This window comes from Lethenteron reissneri, chromosome 24 (genome assembly GCF_015708825.2).
Source record: "Lethenteron reissneri isolate LAM-NWPU_2019-01 chromosome 24, ASM1570882v1, whole genome shotgun sequence".
Lineage (NCBI taxonomy): Eukaryota > Metazoa > Chordata > Hyperoartia > Petromyzontiformes > Petromyzontidae > Lethenteron > Lethenteron reissneri.
The window spans coordinates 19,738,035-19,750,248 of record NC_083802.1 but is presented as its reverse complement, the minus strand read 5'-3'; the positions used below and the strand labels follow the sequence as shown (position 1 = coordinate 19,750,248).

General features: G+C 51.4%; 2 protein-coding genes across 4 annotated transcripts in view; one reads left to right on the top strand and one right to left on the bottom strand.

The window, feature by feature from the left end:
* The first annotated feature begins 1,686 nt into the window (after positions 1 to 1,686).
* LOC133346768 (nicotinamide riboside kinase 2-like) lies at positions 1,687 to 6,055 on the top strand. Its single transcript, XM_061558623.1, has 8 exons — positions 1,687 to 1,915; positions 3,593 to 3,683; positions 4,010 to 4,058; positions 4,781 to 4,964; positions 5,079 to 5,150; positions 5,313 to 5,419; positions 5,657 to 5,761; positions 5,902 to 6,055. The coding sequence occupies exons 1-8, from the start codon at positions 1,890 to 1,892 to the stop codon at positions 5,910 to 5,912; spliced, it is 645 nt and encodes a 214-aa protein (XP_061414607.1). The 5' UTR covers positions 1,687 to 1,889; the 3' UTR covers positions 5,913 to 6,055.
* Positions 6,056 to 6,747: 692 nt separating this feature from the next.
* The window catches only part of LOC133346765 (transient receptor potential cation channel subfamily M member 7-like), a 60,712-nt gene continuing 55,245 nt past the window's right edge, over positions 6,748 to 12,214 (bottom strand). For all 3 annotated transcript variants that reach the window (XM_061558615.1, XM_061558616.1, XM_061558617.1), the window contains 7 exons: positions 11,304 to 11,452; positions 10,693 to 10,830; positions 10,482 to 10,564; positions 10,016 to 10,221; positions 9,541 to 9,592; positions 9,234 to 9,340; positions 6,748 to 8,565 (listed from right to left, as the gene is read on the bottom strand). In XM_061558615.1, the coding sequence (XP_061414599.1) occupies positions 8,498 to 8,565; positions 9,234 to 9,340; positions 9,541 to 9,592; positions 10,016 to 10,221; positions 10,482 to 10,564; positions 10,693 to 10,830; positions 11,304 to 11,452 (803 nt within the window). In that variant the 3' untranslated portion in view covers positions 6,748 to 8,497. The remainder of the gene's footprint in view (positions 8,566 to 9,233; positions 9,341 to 9,540; positions 9,593 to 10,015; positions 10,222 to 10,481; positions 10,565 to 10,692; positions 10,831 to 11,303; positions 11,453 to 12,214) is intronic.

Below are 12,214 nucleotides of genomic sequence, written 5' to 3'. Positions count from 1 at the left end.
TGCGGGCCACCCGAGTTCTCGGATTCACGTTCATGGCCACCAACAACCGGTGCTGATTGATCTAAACTCGGTCCCGGGACTGGAGCGGTGTGTAAACGTCGCCAAAGGAGAGACAAAGGTTGCCGGGGCGTGGTACCGGCCACAACGCTACCTCGTTGTGCCGGGCCGGCCTTCACAAGTGCTCCTCTCACGCAACATGTCCCCAAGATAAAGGATTCACGTGGTTCGTTGTCTACACAATAATTTATTAACGGCCATAGAAGTCACCAACAACTCAGCACGTCCCTCAATGGCAATGCCTCTAAAGGGAAAAACATTTTTTTAATCTCACAGAAGTCGACATTTCGGGCAATGGTTCATTTTTATAGCACGTTTAATAATGCATGTGCCAAATGAAATACGGTATTCTATGTCATATAAGAAGTCAGCTACTTCAATAACATGAATTTCCCTGGTTTTATGATCTCTGCAAATATCTCTTTCCTCTCACTGGTTGACTCAACCTCGTCAACATTAATTGGCTGAAATCATTTTAAAATTTAAAAAAAATGTAGCAGCAGCAGGCGCCTCCTGAAGAGGTGTTTCACTCAGTGTGACATTCCTGGTAATTATTGTTACATCTTTAATTTATCAAAGATAATACAATTTTGTCAGAAGGCAGTTGCACTGGGTAAACACACAGCCACAGCTGACGCTATTTGCTTGGATTTATCATAAAAAAAAAGATTATGCTGCATTTTTCGTGAAATTCCATTCGAATCTTGCGCATGTCGGCAGCAACGTGGTTCAGGAGTTCGATGCCAGTTTCGAGGTCTGCTGGCCAATACGAGAGGGCTTCAGCAGAGGGCGTTCAAGACATGTTTCTCACCCTCCTCTGTTAAAGGGGCACAGGCTCGTGGGTTCGCTGTACAGTCCATAATTTGGGTTGCATGGCCACAAATTTTTTTTCCATTTATCAAGTTGAAATAATTCAGCGGAACAAGACTGTGTGAAACTTTTTTTTATTTCCGTTCATGAAATAGAAATAATTCAGTGGAACAGGGCTGTGTTGAAGGGTCAACACAATCTTAAATCAACTCTCCAAAATATGTCGAAAAAAAAAACGATTTCTAACATTCTACGAAAATATATTGAAGCGCAAGGCTGTTGCAGCAGGAACACCACTCAACCAAGAGCAGACTTACGTCTACTTTCCAGAATATAAACGTTAACCCAATCTATGGTGTCGACACCAATGAACGATGATTGACAGAGGGATCAATCTTACTCATTCGCGGTGCTCGACAGTTTATAGTAGAACACACGGGCGCATTTGTCCTTCATTTCCCGACACGAAGCAGGGTAAATGAGCGGACACATCTCTGTTAGTGTCCTGAACTCATGAGCCAGCGTTCTTGGCAGGGGCAATCCATTTGGAGAGGGTGTGTTTGGCATTCGTCAAGAACGCTGCCTTTAAAGGAAAAAAAACACATGAAACAAATATTATAACAGGTAACGTTTCAGACAGTGGGCCTTCTTCACAGCACACGATGTGTTGTACAAATAGAAGGGCCGTTGCCCGAAACGTCGCCCATGATGTATATTTACTTTTGACAGTGGCAGCTTTGAGAGTCCACCACTGCGAGAGGCGTTGCCCTCTGGACGTGACATCCATCACCCGAGCTCCTCCTCCTCCTGCTCCTCCCCAAAACTCCGCCTCTTCCCTTTCGCTTCTTCTTCCTCCTCGTCCGTCAAGATGGAAAGGCTGAGCGACATGAGTAGCTAACCCGAACCCCCGATCCCATCCCAAAACCCAGCCGCACACCCGCGCGTCAAACCATCACGCCACCGGCAGCTCCAGCAGCAGCAACAACATCAGCAACGCCATCGGCAAGCCGCCCGGCTCGGACATGCAGATCATCATCGGCATCGGAGGGTAACGAAATCCCGGAACTCGGCCACGTGGCCCCGGGGCCACCGGTCCCCGGTGCCCGCCCGTGGCGGCGCCTCGCCCGGGTCTCGCCGTGTGGCGGCACCCGCGTCTTGGGGGCACTGGGGCGAGGGGGGTTCGAGGAATCGAGGAGGAGGTTCGCCTCGGGCAGTGCCGGCCACGTGGGCAGGAGGCCGAGGCCCAGCGCATCGCGGCCACGTGGAGAGCAGTTGGGGCCGGCGAGAGAGACGGGAGAGAGTGCGCGATCTGTGGGGGCGCTTGGGAAAGAGAAGTGAACAGAATTCGGGGGTCGAGTGTTGTGTTTTGACGTGGCAAGTGGGTCGGCAGAGATGTTAGAGGGCAGGGAAAGGATGGGGGGGATACAGATTTTGGGGGGTAAGTAGAGACGGAGATAATTTTGGGGGTCCGGGAAGGAAAGGGATATATGATTTAATTTGGGGGGGTAAAATGTAACGCATATGCACAGGAGGTTGGCGGGCAGGAGAGAGTTTGATTGTGATGGGAGTTGTAGGAGGCGAACACATTTTGGGCGCACGGGGGGAGAGCGTCGTAGGGGGGGGGGGGCTGGAATACTTTAATAAATTAGTTTGTGCCGGGCACAAGAGACTTGTGTGTTAAGAGGGTCACCTTGAGGTGCCGGGGGGGGGGGCAGGGTGATTTTTGGGAGCGCAGATGGTGTCCTGGGTAGCGATTTTGGGGAGCGGGGTGCCAGGCTTGGTGTCAAGGTGTGACGAAGAGGGGAACAGAGTCCAGGGAACTGCTGTGGGGGGCTGAGTGGAGTGGGGGGCTGAGGGGAGTGGGGGGCGAGGCGAGTAGGGGGCGAGGCGGTGTCCACGCCTTTTTGCTTGTAGGTATTCTGCACCAAAGCAATAATGGCTTCAACGTGTCCGACCTAGATTTACACAGCACAGCTGGTTGTATATATATGCACACTACATTACATGTTAAGTCCGTCCTTTTGCGTAATCCACTGTGACATCCGACAACCTCCGTTACTGACGCTGCCGTACTCGCAGAACACGATGTACAGGGTGCTTCAAAAAATGTTAACACTTACATGGGACTGTCGTTTTTAATGGAAAAAGAACGAATAATACACGGCAACGTGATAACAAATGTCATGTTAATAGCTTCAAAAAGTCAAAGTCTCCGCTTGTTCGCCGTCGTTGTCAACGCGAATCTTCTCCAAGGGGTCGCCAGAGCTCGGAGGCGGCACATCCCTCGTGGCGTTGTTGCAAATTCTCAGGAGCGTTCGCGTGTTTTTGAAGCACCCTGTACAATAGACTGACGTTTCGGGCACGATGCCATCGTCAGAGCTGAGAAGGCAGAGACGTTAACGGACTTGTACCTATGGATGGAAACTGGCAATGTGGTTGGTGCCATGAAACACGAACTCCGATCTCACATCGGCAGTGATAATTATCGCGGGGTTTTATTTTCGCCCATTTGCACCACCACTGCAAATGCGGCCCCATTTATTTTCCAATTAATTGTAAAGAATTGTGGCAACTCGGTATCTTAAAAAAAAAAGGCGAGAGTCAAGTTTTAAACTCTTATTATGGGCGATAGCGCGTTGACTGGGTGATCGGTGCTGAATGATGGCCGTGATGTTTTACGATGGCGATGATTGTGGTGGTTGTTGTTGGTGGCGCTTGTCCTCAGGGTGACGAATGGGGGCAAGACGACTGTTACGAACCGCATCATCAAGAACTTGCCCAACTGCTGCGTGGTCTATCAGGACGACTTCTTCAAGGTAAACCGCACGAGGCACCTGCTGGGGCCACTCCCAGCGGCTAAAGTTCACCGGCAGAGAGCAGCGGGCGAGCGACTCGGGACGTGCGGCGTCCCGGATGTTTGTTTTGCGATCATTCACGTTGATGGTGGTGGTGGTGATGGGGAGGGGGCAGTTGGGGAGTGTTCCATTTTTGACGGCCAGGGTTGAGCCATTCAAAGGCGAGTCGCGGGGTGGCCGGAGCGTTGGATTGTCGCCGTGACGCGTGGCCCAGGAGGGCGGTGAAGCCGGGCAGCTGTCGGTGTCTTCGCGACTTGACGCTTTCCTCCGTGACGTGTCCTTTACAGCCCCAGGATCAGATCGAAGTTGGGGCCGATGGATTCAAACAGTACGATGGTGAGTGCAGCCGTCTGCAGCTGTCGCCGCCGCTGCAGCTGTTCCCCCCCCAGTATACAAACGCCCCACAAGCGCCCTTGTTGAGTGTTGAGACCAGACGTGTGTTTTAACACGAAGGCAAAGTGAAGTGTGTTCCCATATTCCATGGAGCATTGGGGTGTGTCCGGTTACCATCGGCCAGCATTGGAAGCGACACATTCCCATGGCAGGGGCCATTCTATTCCACCGGAGAGATGATGGCTCGAGTCGACTTGTAATGGTGATAAGAGTGCTGCTCTAACAGCACGGCAGTGGTGACACTGACTGGACCTTCTCGGCCATCTTCTGTTGAGGTTATCGCCATCAGCAGGCGTGTAACGATGTCCTCTTGAAAAACACATTCTTACGCACGTGATAAATATGTTGAATAATGCTCGTGGGAAGGTATTAATCCAAATGTCATGTCAATTTTTTGGTCAAATGAATGCGACCCGCAAAAATGAAACGGTACAGACGAGAAGAAAACAACAACAAACGGGACAAACAAGATAGACGTTACAGATGAGACCATGCAGGCAGTTCGTGAGAGATGGTACGAAGGAGACTGTACTGCGATAACAAATGAAACGATAACAAGATAAAAATAATCGATGGTTGAATTATTTTGTTACGTGCCTCAAAACGGGTGAAGTGTACGTCCCAACGCCGTGCTGCCCCCCCCCCTCGTGCTCCGCCCGCACCAGTGATCACAGCGCTGGACATGGAGGCCATGTTGAACACCGTGCACGCATGGCGCGACAACCCCATCAAATTTGCACGCTCGCACGGCGTGCCGCTCGCTCCATCAGCCGACAACGGCCTCGGGCCCTGCCCCTCGTCCGATCTGCACATCCTGATCGTCGAGGGCTTCCTGCTGTACACCCACAAGTACGCGTGCCTGCGCGCGCGCGTGCGTGCACACGGCTATCCGGGCGACCGGTTACGCATGCACGTGTGATGTCCAGGAGGTGCGATCGTGAGCATTGCTTTTTTTTCCCGCAGGCCTCTGATTGACATTTTCGATCAAAGCTATTTTATCTCCGTGCCGTACGAAGAATGCAAGAAGAGACGAAGGTAACGAATGCGGCTGGCATTGTGGACACTTGATAACCCGGCACACGTCAAGTTAAACCCCGAACGAGGAGGAGACGAGCGGCCTTTGAGCCACGTGGCGAGTGTGTGGCGTGAAGCGTGAGAACTCCCCCACGTGTGTTCCTGTGCCCCCGTGCCCTGCAGCCAAAGGAACTACACGGTGCCGGACCCACCGGGGTTGTTTGATGGACACGTGTGGCCCATGTACCTGAAACACCGCAAGCAGATGGAGGAGCTCAACCTTGACGTCGGTACGGTCCTGCAGTGAGCGGCGAAGAGATTGAATTTGGGACACACTTCGGAAAAACTAAAACTTTCGTCATCTAGCCTCATATTTGTGTCAATAAATGCTTTTGTAACTTTGCGTTGCATATTTTGTATATAAAAAGATGACCTTTATAACAAGACGAGAGCCATTTCACTCGTTGAAATATTCCAGTTCCAACAAGACGGTTCCATGCCTCCCACGTTCTGGTGCTCGCGCGCAGTGCACGTGGACGGGACTCTGTCGAAGAACGACGTGTTCGACGCAGTGTACGAGGGCATCAAGGAGAAGCTGGCGGAGTACATCGACGCCTGCCCCGTGATCGCAGGTTCGGGAAACCTGCGTTTACTTCCTCTACGGCTCCGTTGCCTGTGCGGCTATCGTTTGGTGCTCGCCAATTACAGGGAGGGCCAACTGGTGGCCGTCTGACAAGTGGCTAACGTGTTCCCTTGCTTTTTGTCCTGGCAGATATCATCTGAAAGAAATCCTCAAGCTTGGAGAAATGACGACGGTTTTACATCAACAAATACGAGTTGTTTTTCTTCCATTATGGGATGTCAATTAACACCAGGTTGTCTGGGAGCTATGTGTCTTTTTTTAAGTTAAAAGCCGTCGGGATAAATTTTTTTTGCACCAGTTGAGTGATTTTTTTTAACATCATGTTTTAATCTTGCGCAATAGCAAACCCGAAGGGCGTGACCCGTGAGAGTACGGCAGAAGGATGTTGTACGAGAGTGATACCTGGCTTAAAAGAAGCCGTGTCATGCTAAGGAGCCCAAGTATGAAAACATTATTTAAAATTGCAACTAAATAAGAAGACAGCTCTGCTGGTGGCAGATAAATAAAAAGTCCCAGTCTGAAATATTGTTTGGTGGGCTTTTTTTTTTGTGTGTGACTGCCAAACCAACCGCGGAAAAATACAAGCTCGTCAAATTCTGTGCGGCTGCGGTGCGATGGCAATGGATGGCCTGACAAGAATTGCAAAGCTACCGAAAGGATTAGGTGGTAGCGTTGTGGTGTAGCACTTTGCCGTAAGGCCAGCGCTGCACAGCGGAATGGTTGGGGTTACGCCGCAGCGTCAGCGGCGCGAGGGTGGCATTCTGCGCTATGAATAGCAGACGCCGCACACCATTCTGCATCTCCCAATATAGGCACCCCCACGTGTCGAGGCGTTTCCCCAAATACACAACACCACTGTCCAATGGTCACGCGCGTCTGCGCTTTGGGGACAGACAGTTTTAACAGAGAAGTGGGGGGGGGGGGGGGGGGGAATTTATGGACTGCAGGAAGCACACATTAAATAAGACGAGTATCTATTCATAATAGATTTTATTTGATTTATAAAATAATAAAATCTTGCATATTCATTATTTTGGAGGGGTTGATACATGTACAGCTATCGCTCGTGACCGCGTGACGCAGTGCGTCGCCTCGTGGAGGAGGGGCCCGGGTCTGGCTAACGAATTGGAAGCCGAGTGCCGTGCTGGCAAAAAATCATAATCTTTGGATTAAACATAAAATACACCTGCGTACAAGTACCCAAAGCCCTTTGAAGTCCGAGACGAGACAAACTACAAAAAATCATTTACTCAAGCACCTTCACAAATGCTTCCTTCCGTGTACATAATTGAAGATACCATTGATTTGGGAAGTGCCAACTGCCTCCTGATAAGCAAATCGGCAGATTCATTGCATCTGTTCCTTTCATAAAAGAAACTAGAGACATACGGGCAGCAGTGTGGACATTTACATTAAGGACATTACACCAGTTACTTTAAAAAATATATTTGTTCATAAACACCGTCGTGTTGTAGCGTGGTGGTTCCGCTTCAGGTTAGCAGCTTGAGTTTTGTCTGGACAAGTGGGATCTGTCGTCAAGTATTAGCAACACGTCCCTCTCGCAATCGAAATAGGGCGGACCGTTGGGTGCGTCGACACCTTTGCCAATCGGTGGCAACTCCCGCATAAATACGAAGAACAAAGCTACAAAAATAAAGTCACTTGTGCAAACGGACAGCGCGCTCGGTATCGAGGTCGCAAGGGCGCGATTTGCTCTCCGCGAGCAAGGGGGGGGGAGGCGTTGCGAACGGCACTGGATGCTCGGGCTCGGCGCAAGAGGATCCAAGTGACGCAGAGCAAGTGCGCGGGACTGTCAGTGGAGAGCGACTCCGCGAGACGCTGTACGTCACGCGGCGATAAAAAAAAACGTGCCGGAGAGATGTGCGCAGCACATTCTCGTACGCGAGCAGAACACATGCCAATACATCCGGTTAACTGAAACCCTGCCAGCGGTGGCTCCGAACCAGTCCCACCGACACAATCCGAAGGCAGCATTTTTAACGACCCCTCTCGCGTCGGGACTCAATTTTGTGCCTCGCTTCTCGCCACGATAAAAGCAGTGGAGCCCCGTGCCCAGCAGCTGGGATGACTCCAACTGCACGGGAGCCCTTTCAATTTGGTTCACATGATTAAGCACAACCGCACTCGAGGAAACCTGTGATTGCGACATGCAGAGTACTTCACACGGCGACACGCACGATTCAAAAATATAAATACACGTCTTTGTCGTCACACACTCGAATTGCGTTATAACTTGCGGGCGAGACAATGGCGGAGACTGGCCAGTGAGTGAAAGCGCCGCCAGGAATGTACCGTCGCAATGAATGTACCTCTGTTACGTACCATATGGAAGTTCGTGCAAGTGCCCGTGACGCGCGGGGCGGCTAGAACAAGGAGGGCGGCGCTCTATCTACAGTGGATGGTTTCTCCCAGTTGCCCCTACCCCGCCGCAAACCCCTCGTCCCGATTTATTGCTGCTATTTTGCTCCCTTACGATTCCACCTTCCTCGCTACCGCAGCGCCGGCTCGAGCTTGTGCAGCTGCTGGAGCCCTCGCTGCGGGTACCTTTACCGCCGGTAGCACCGTGGAATCGTGCGCCGAACCCAGAACAAAGTGACCAAACGAGAACACTTTCAACACGAGACGCGGCGTCGCCTGCAAGCAGACTCGACGTTCGCACATCGTCGGCCCACGCGCCTCCCTGCGTAGTCCACGTCGCCCGTCTTCACGCGTCAGAGGAGGCTGCCTGGGAGACGCCAATGTTGGACGGAGTATATTCGTTGCGCTTCAGATCTGCACGCAACAGTGGAAGCATAACGGGCACACGCATGAAGTGAGCTCCGAGAACACGAACGGCATTGCGTCGCCGCTTTCTTTAGGCGTGTTACGATTTAGCCCCCAGAGGTCTGGTGAGATATCATGACTCAGGCTGGAAATTCCAATTGATAATGAATTCTTGTTTGTATTGCGTCTCGATTGTGCCGAATCATTCATACAAATTCGAGTGTTCCATCAGCTTTCTAGAACAACACATCATAGCAAGCATGGTACAGTATTTCTAAATGCATTGAGATAAGGAACAAAGTTAACACGTTTGTCAATTACAGGAAAATAATATAGGTGATGTGTCAGGAAATTGCCCTTCTTCACAGCACATAGAGGGTCAGAGAGGTAAGATCCTAAGGGTTTTGTGTGTGCATGTCAGTATGCATATTTATAATTACAACCAAAACTAATTTCACCAACCCTACCAGTGTGAATTATTTAAAATGTATAGCTACCACTTTGAATTAAAATAGCAATCAGGTTGTAATACGCAGTTGACCTGATCTGTGTGTATTTTAACGAAGGGCGACACCACCAGAGTGCACGACGCCACCCAGACACGGAGGTGGGTGCGGTGCGTGCGGTGCGTGCGGTGCGTGCGCTGCGTGCGGTGCGTGCGGTGCGCGAGTGCTGACCGGGCAGCTTGAGCTTCCGACAACACGAGTTGCAGGGGTGTTTGACGCGGAAGTTCTTGATGGCGTCCTCGCCAAGGTTCGCCGGTCCAAACACCATGTCATGGGACCTGACCCCAAGGTGCGACCGCACGTTCACGTGAGTCACGCAACAGAACACGACCCCCGCTCTCGCGCGGAGTTACGGCAGCGTCGTTAAACTTTAAGACCAACCATAATATCGGTTGGCATCTTCACATCGACGCTTACAGCGCCTGGCACCGGAGTCTCATTTTGATTTCGTAATTTACAAATCATGAGCAAACATTACCTCTTCTCTCCAGCCTTGATTACAGAAGGGTCAGTCAAAATCTCCCCCACACCTGAAAAACAACCAAAGTAGTCAGCATGGTACCATGTGAGTATCAAGTGTAGGCACCATGTCACGTTTTTCCAGCCATTGAAGGCTCAAGCAGAGCGATTTTGAAAAAATCTATCAATATGGATGTAAGAGTTAGCAGTTAAGGAAAACCAATTTTGGGTGATTACAGGTGGAAACTGAGCCAAAGTAGCATAAGGTAGAAACGGTTACCTATTCCCACAATGCATTGTGAGAAACTGCCTTTAAGCACTCACGAGTGTGTACCGCCACTGCGGGTGCACGCTTTCTGCACGTAGCACGTTAGGAATTATATTCACACCGCCGCATTACCAGGATTCGTCGCTTCGCTTTGCGACACCGATTATTGAGGATGGCGCGTTGCAAATAACGACCAGCAAGACGGATGGACACGCGTGCAAGTTACCCTGCAGATCGAGGACGAGCAGCTCGCCGCGGGTGTACTCGTACGTCCAGTGCGAGAAGGCGAGCAGGCTCTCCTCCAGCAGGTTGGCCGCCTGGCCCTCTTCACCCGTGTTGTTGTTGAACTTGCGGAACTCGCCGTTCACAAACTCCTCGATGGCGAACCACTGGCCCGCCGCGTGGCAGTACAGCAAAAACACCTCCAGGAACCTGCGCACAGGAGGAGGTGGTCGCGCGGGAAGGTCGCTTACGCTCATGGGGCTTCGACGTCGATCATAACCGCCACGCATGAATGCAAACTTGGGGTTGGTGAGCGAGCGAGCGCGCGCTCGCAGGTCCGCACTAACTGGAAGGGTACGTGCGAATAGGAGCAACAGACGCGTGCTCATTAAATTTGTCTGTTGGTTTACTTTTCAAAAGTGAAAATGTCAAAACCGGGCGAAACGGACACGGGAGTGAAGCGCTCTGACCTGGGCGAATACGGGATCGACTTCGGCTTCATCATGTTGAAAGTGAAGAGGAGCTTCTGCGCGGCTCGCTGCTGCTGGATCTCCTGCGTCGCAAGGACACGTGGCACAAGGGACACAAGCGCGCTTGCACGAGACGCCACTGCCGCCAGGAAGTGGGGTGGGGGAGGACCGAACCGTTCGCGTGCGTGTGTGCACGCACACCTAACCTCACCCTAAGACAAAGGTGCAGAATGGTGTCCTCGCGGTAGACGGCCTGCCACGTCTTCACGACGTCCGGCAGGAAGGACTTCAGGATGTAGATCTGGCCCTGCCGCAGGATGCCTCCCTCCTCCGCCCACGTGCACAGCACCTTCATGGGGGGGAGGGAGGCAGCAGCGGAGGCGGGTGAGGAAGGCGATTACAACGTCAACCTCAACGCCAACACCGCCAGCATCACCACCACTACAACCACCACCGTCGCCACCACCACCGTCATCACCACCACCACCGCAGCCACAGCCGCCACTGTGGTTCCTTGCGTTTTTTAAAATCACAATGCTCAACCCTACTCGCATGACCATTCATCGGTTTATAAATTAACAAGACAGAGCATTTGAAACAGGAAAGAATCCATTCTCTCGTTCCGTGACATGGAATTGTGATAATTTATGGATCATGGAACATTAATTCCAGGACGGGTACAAAAACCTCAGGTCTCTCTCCTGGTGCAAGAATGAACCTCACAGGGGGCCCCAACTTGGTTGAGTAATCAAGAATTAACTACAATAAAAGTCAGGGCTGGTAGTTGGGGAGTGGGTGTCGGCAGTCAGAGGGATCGGCCACCTTCATGGCCTTGCGCAGGCCGCCCCCCATCTCCTCGGTGGAGAGGAACTCGAGGCGCGAGCTGCTGCCACGCTGGGACCAGGAGGACATGCTGTTGCTCATGTTGCCCGGGGAGCTCTCCTCCAGCCGGTACACCGTCACCAGGTCGCCTGTGCCACAGCGAGCAATGGCACCAGGCATTCGCGATACGCACGGACGCACTCGTGCACACACACGGACCCATTTACACATACACAAACACACAGAGCCACTCGCACACACACGTGCATTCATCTACACACATGGATCCACTCACATTCCCATTTACAAACGCACATGGAGTCACTCGCACACACGGGCCCACTCGCACACATCCACAGACCCACTTACACATACATGGAACCACCCACATACACAGACCCATTACACAGACACACACAAAACACAGACCACTTGACGCACACAGACCCATTTATACACACATGGACCCATTCACACGGACACAAACTCATGTGTGGTTCTACTCATATGTTTATATTCAAGTAAACAATCTTGACTTGAAGCTTTCGTGACTGCAGGAATCCATACTCTTTGGTTCTTTCGGTAAAGTCACGTAGATAGAACATTAATAGATCACGACGTTTCGATCGCAACACAAGCAACCGTCATCAGGTGAGACAAACAGCAGGAGAACTGCTGTTCTCCTGCTGCAGTTCTCCTGCTGTGTTTGTCTCACCTGATGACGGTTGCTTGTGTTGCGATCGAAACGTCGTGATCTATTAATGTTCTATCTACGTGACTTAACCGAAAGAACCAAAGAGTATGGATTCAAGTAAACAGTTTTAAGAGAGGTAAGGTCCTAAAAACCAGTGATGGAGAATTCACATTCCTACGGTGGGAACATCTATATCCAAATATGAAATGTAATCTGT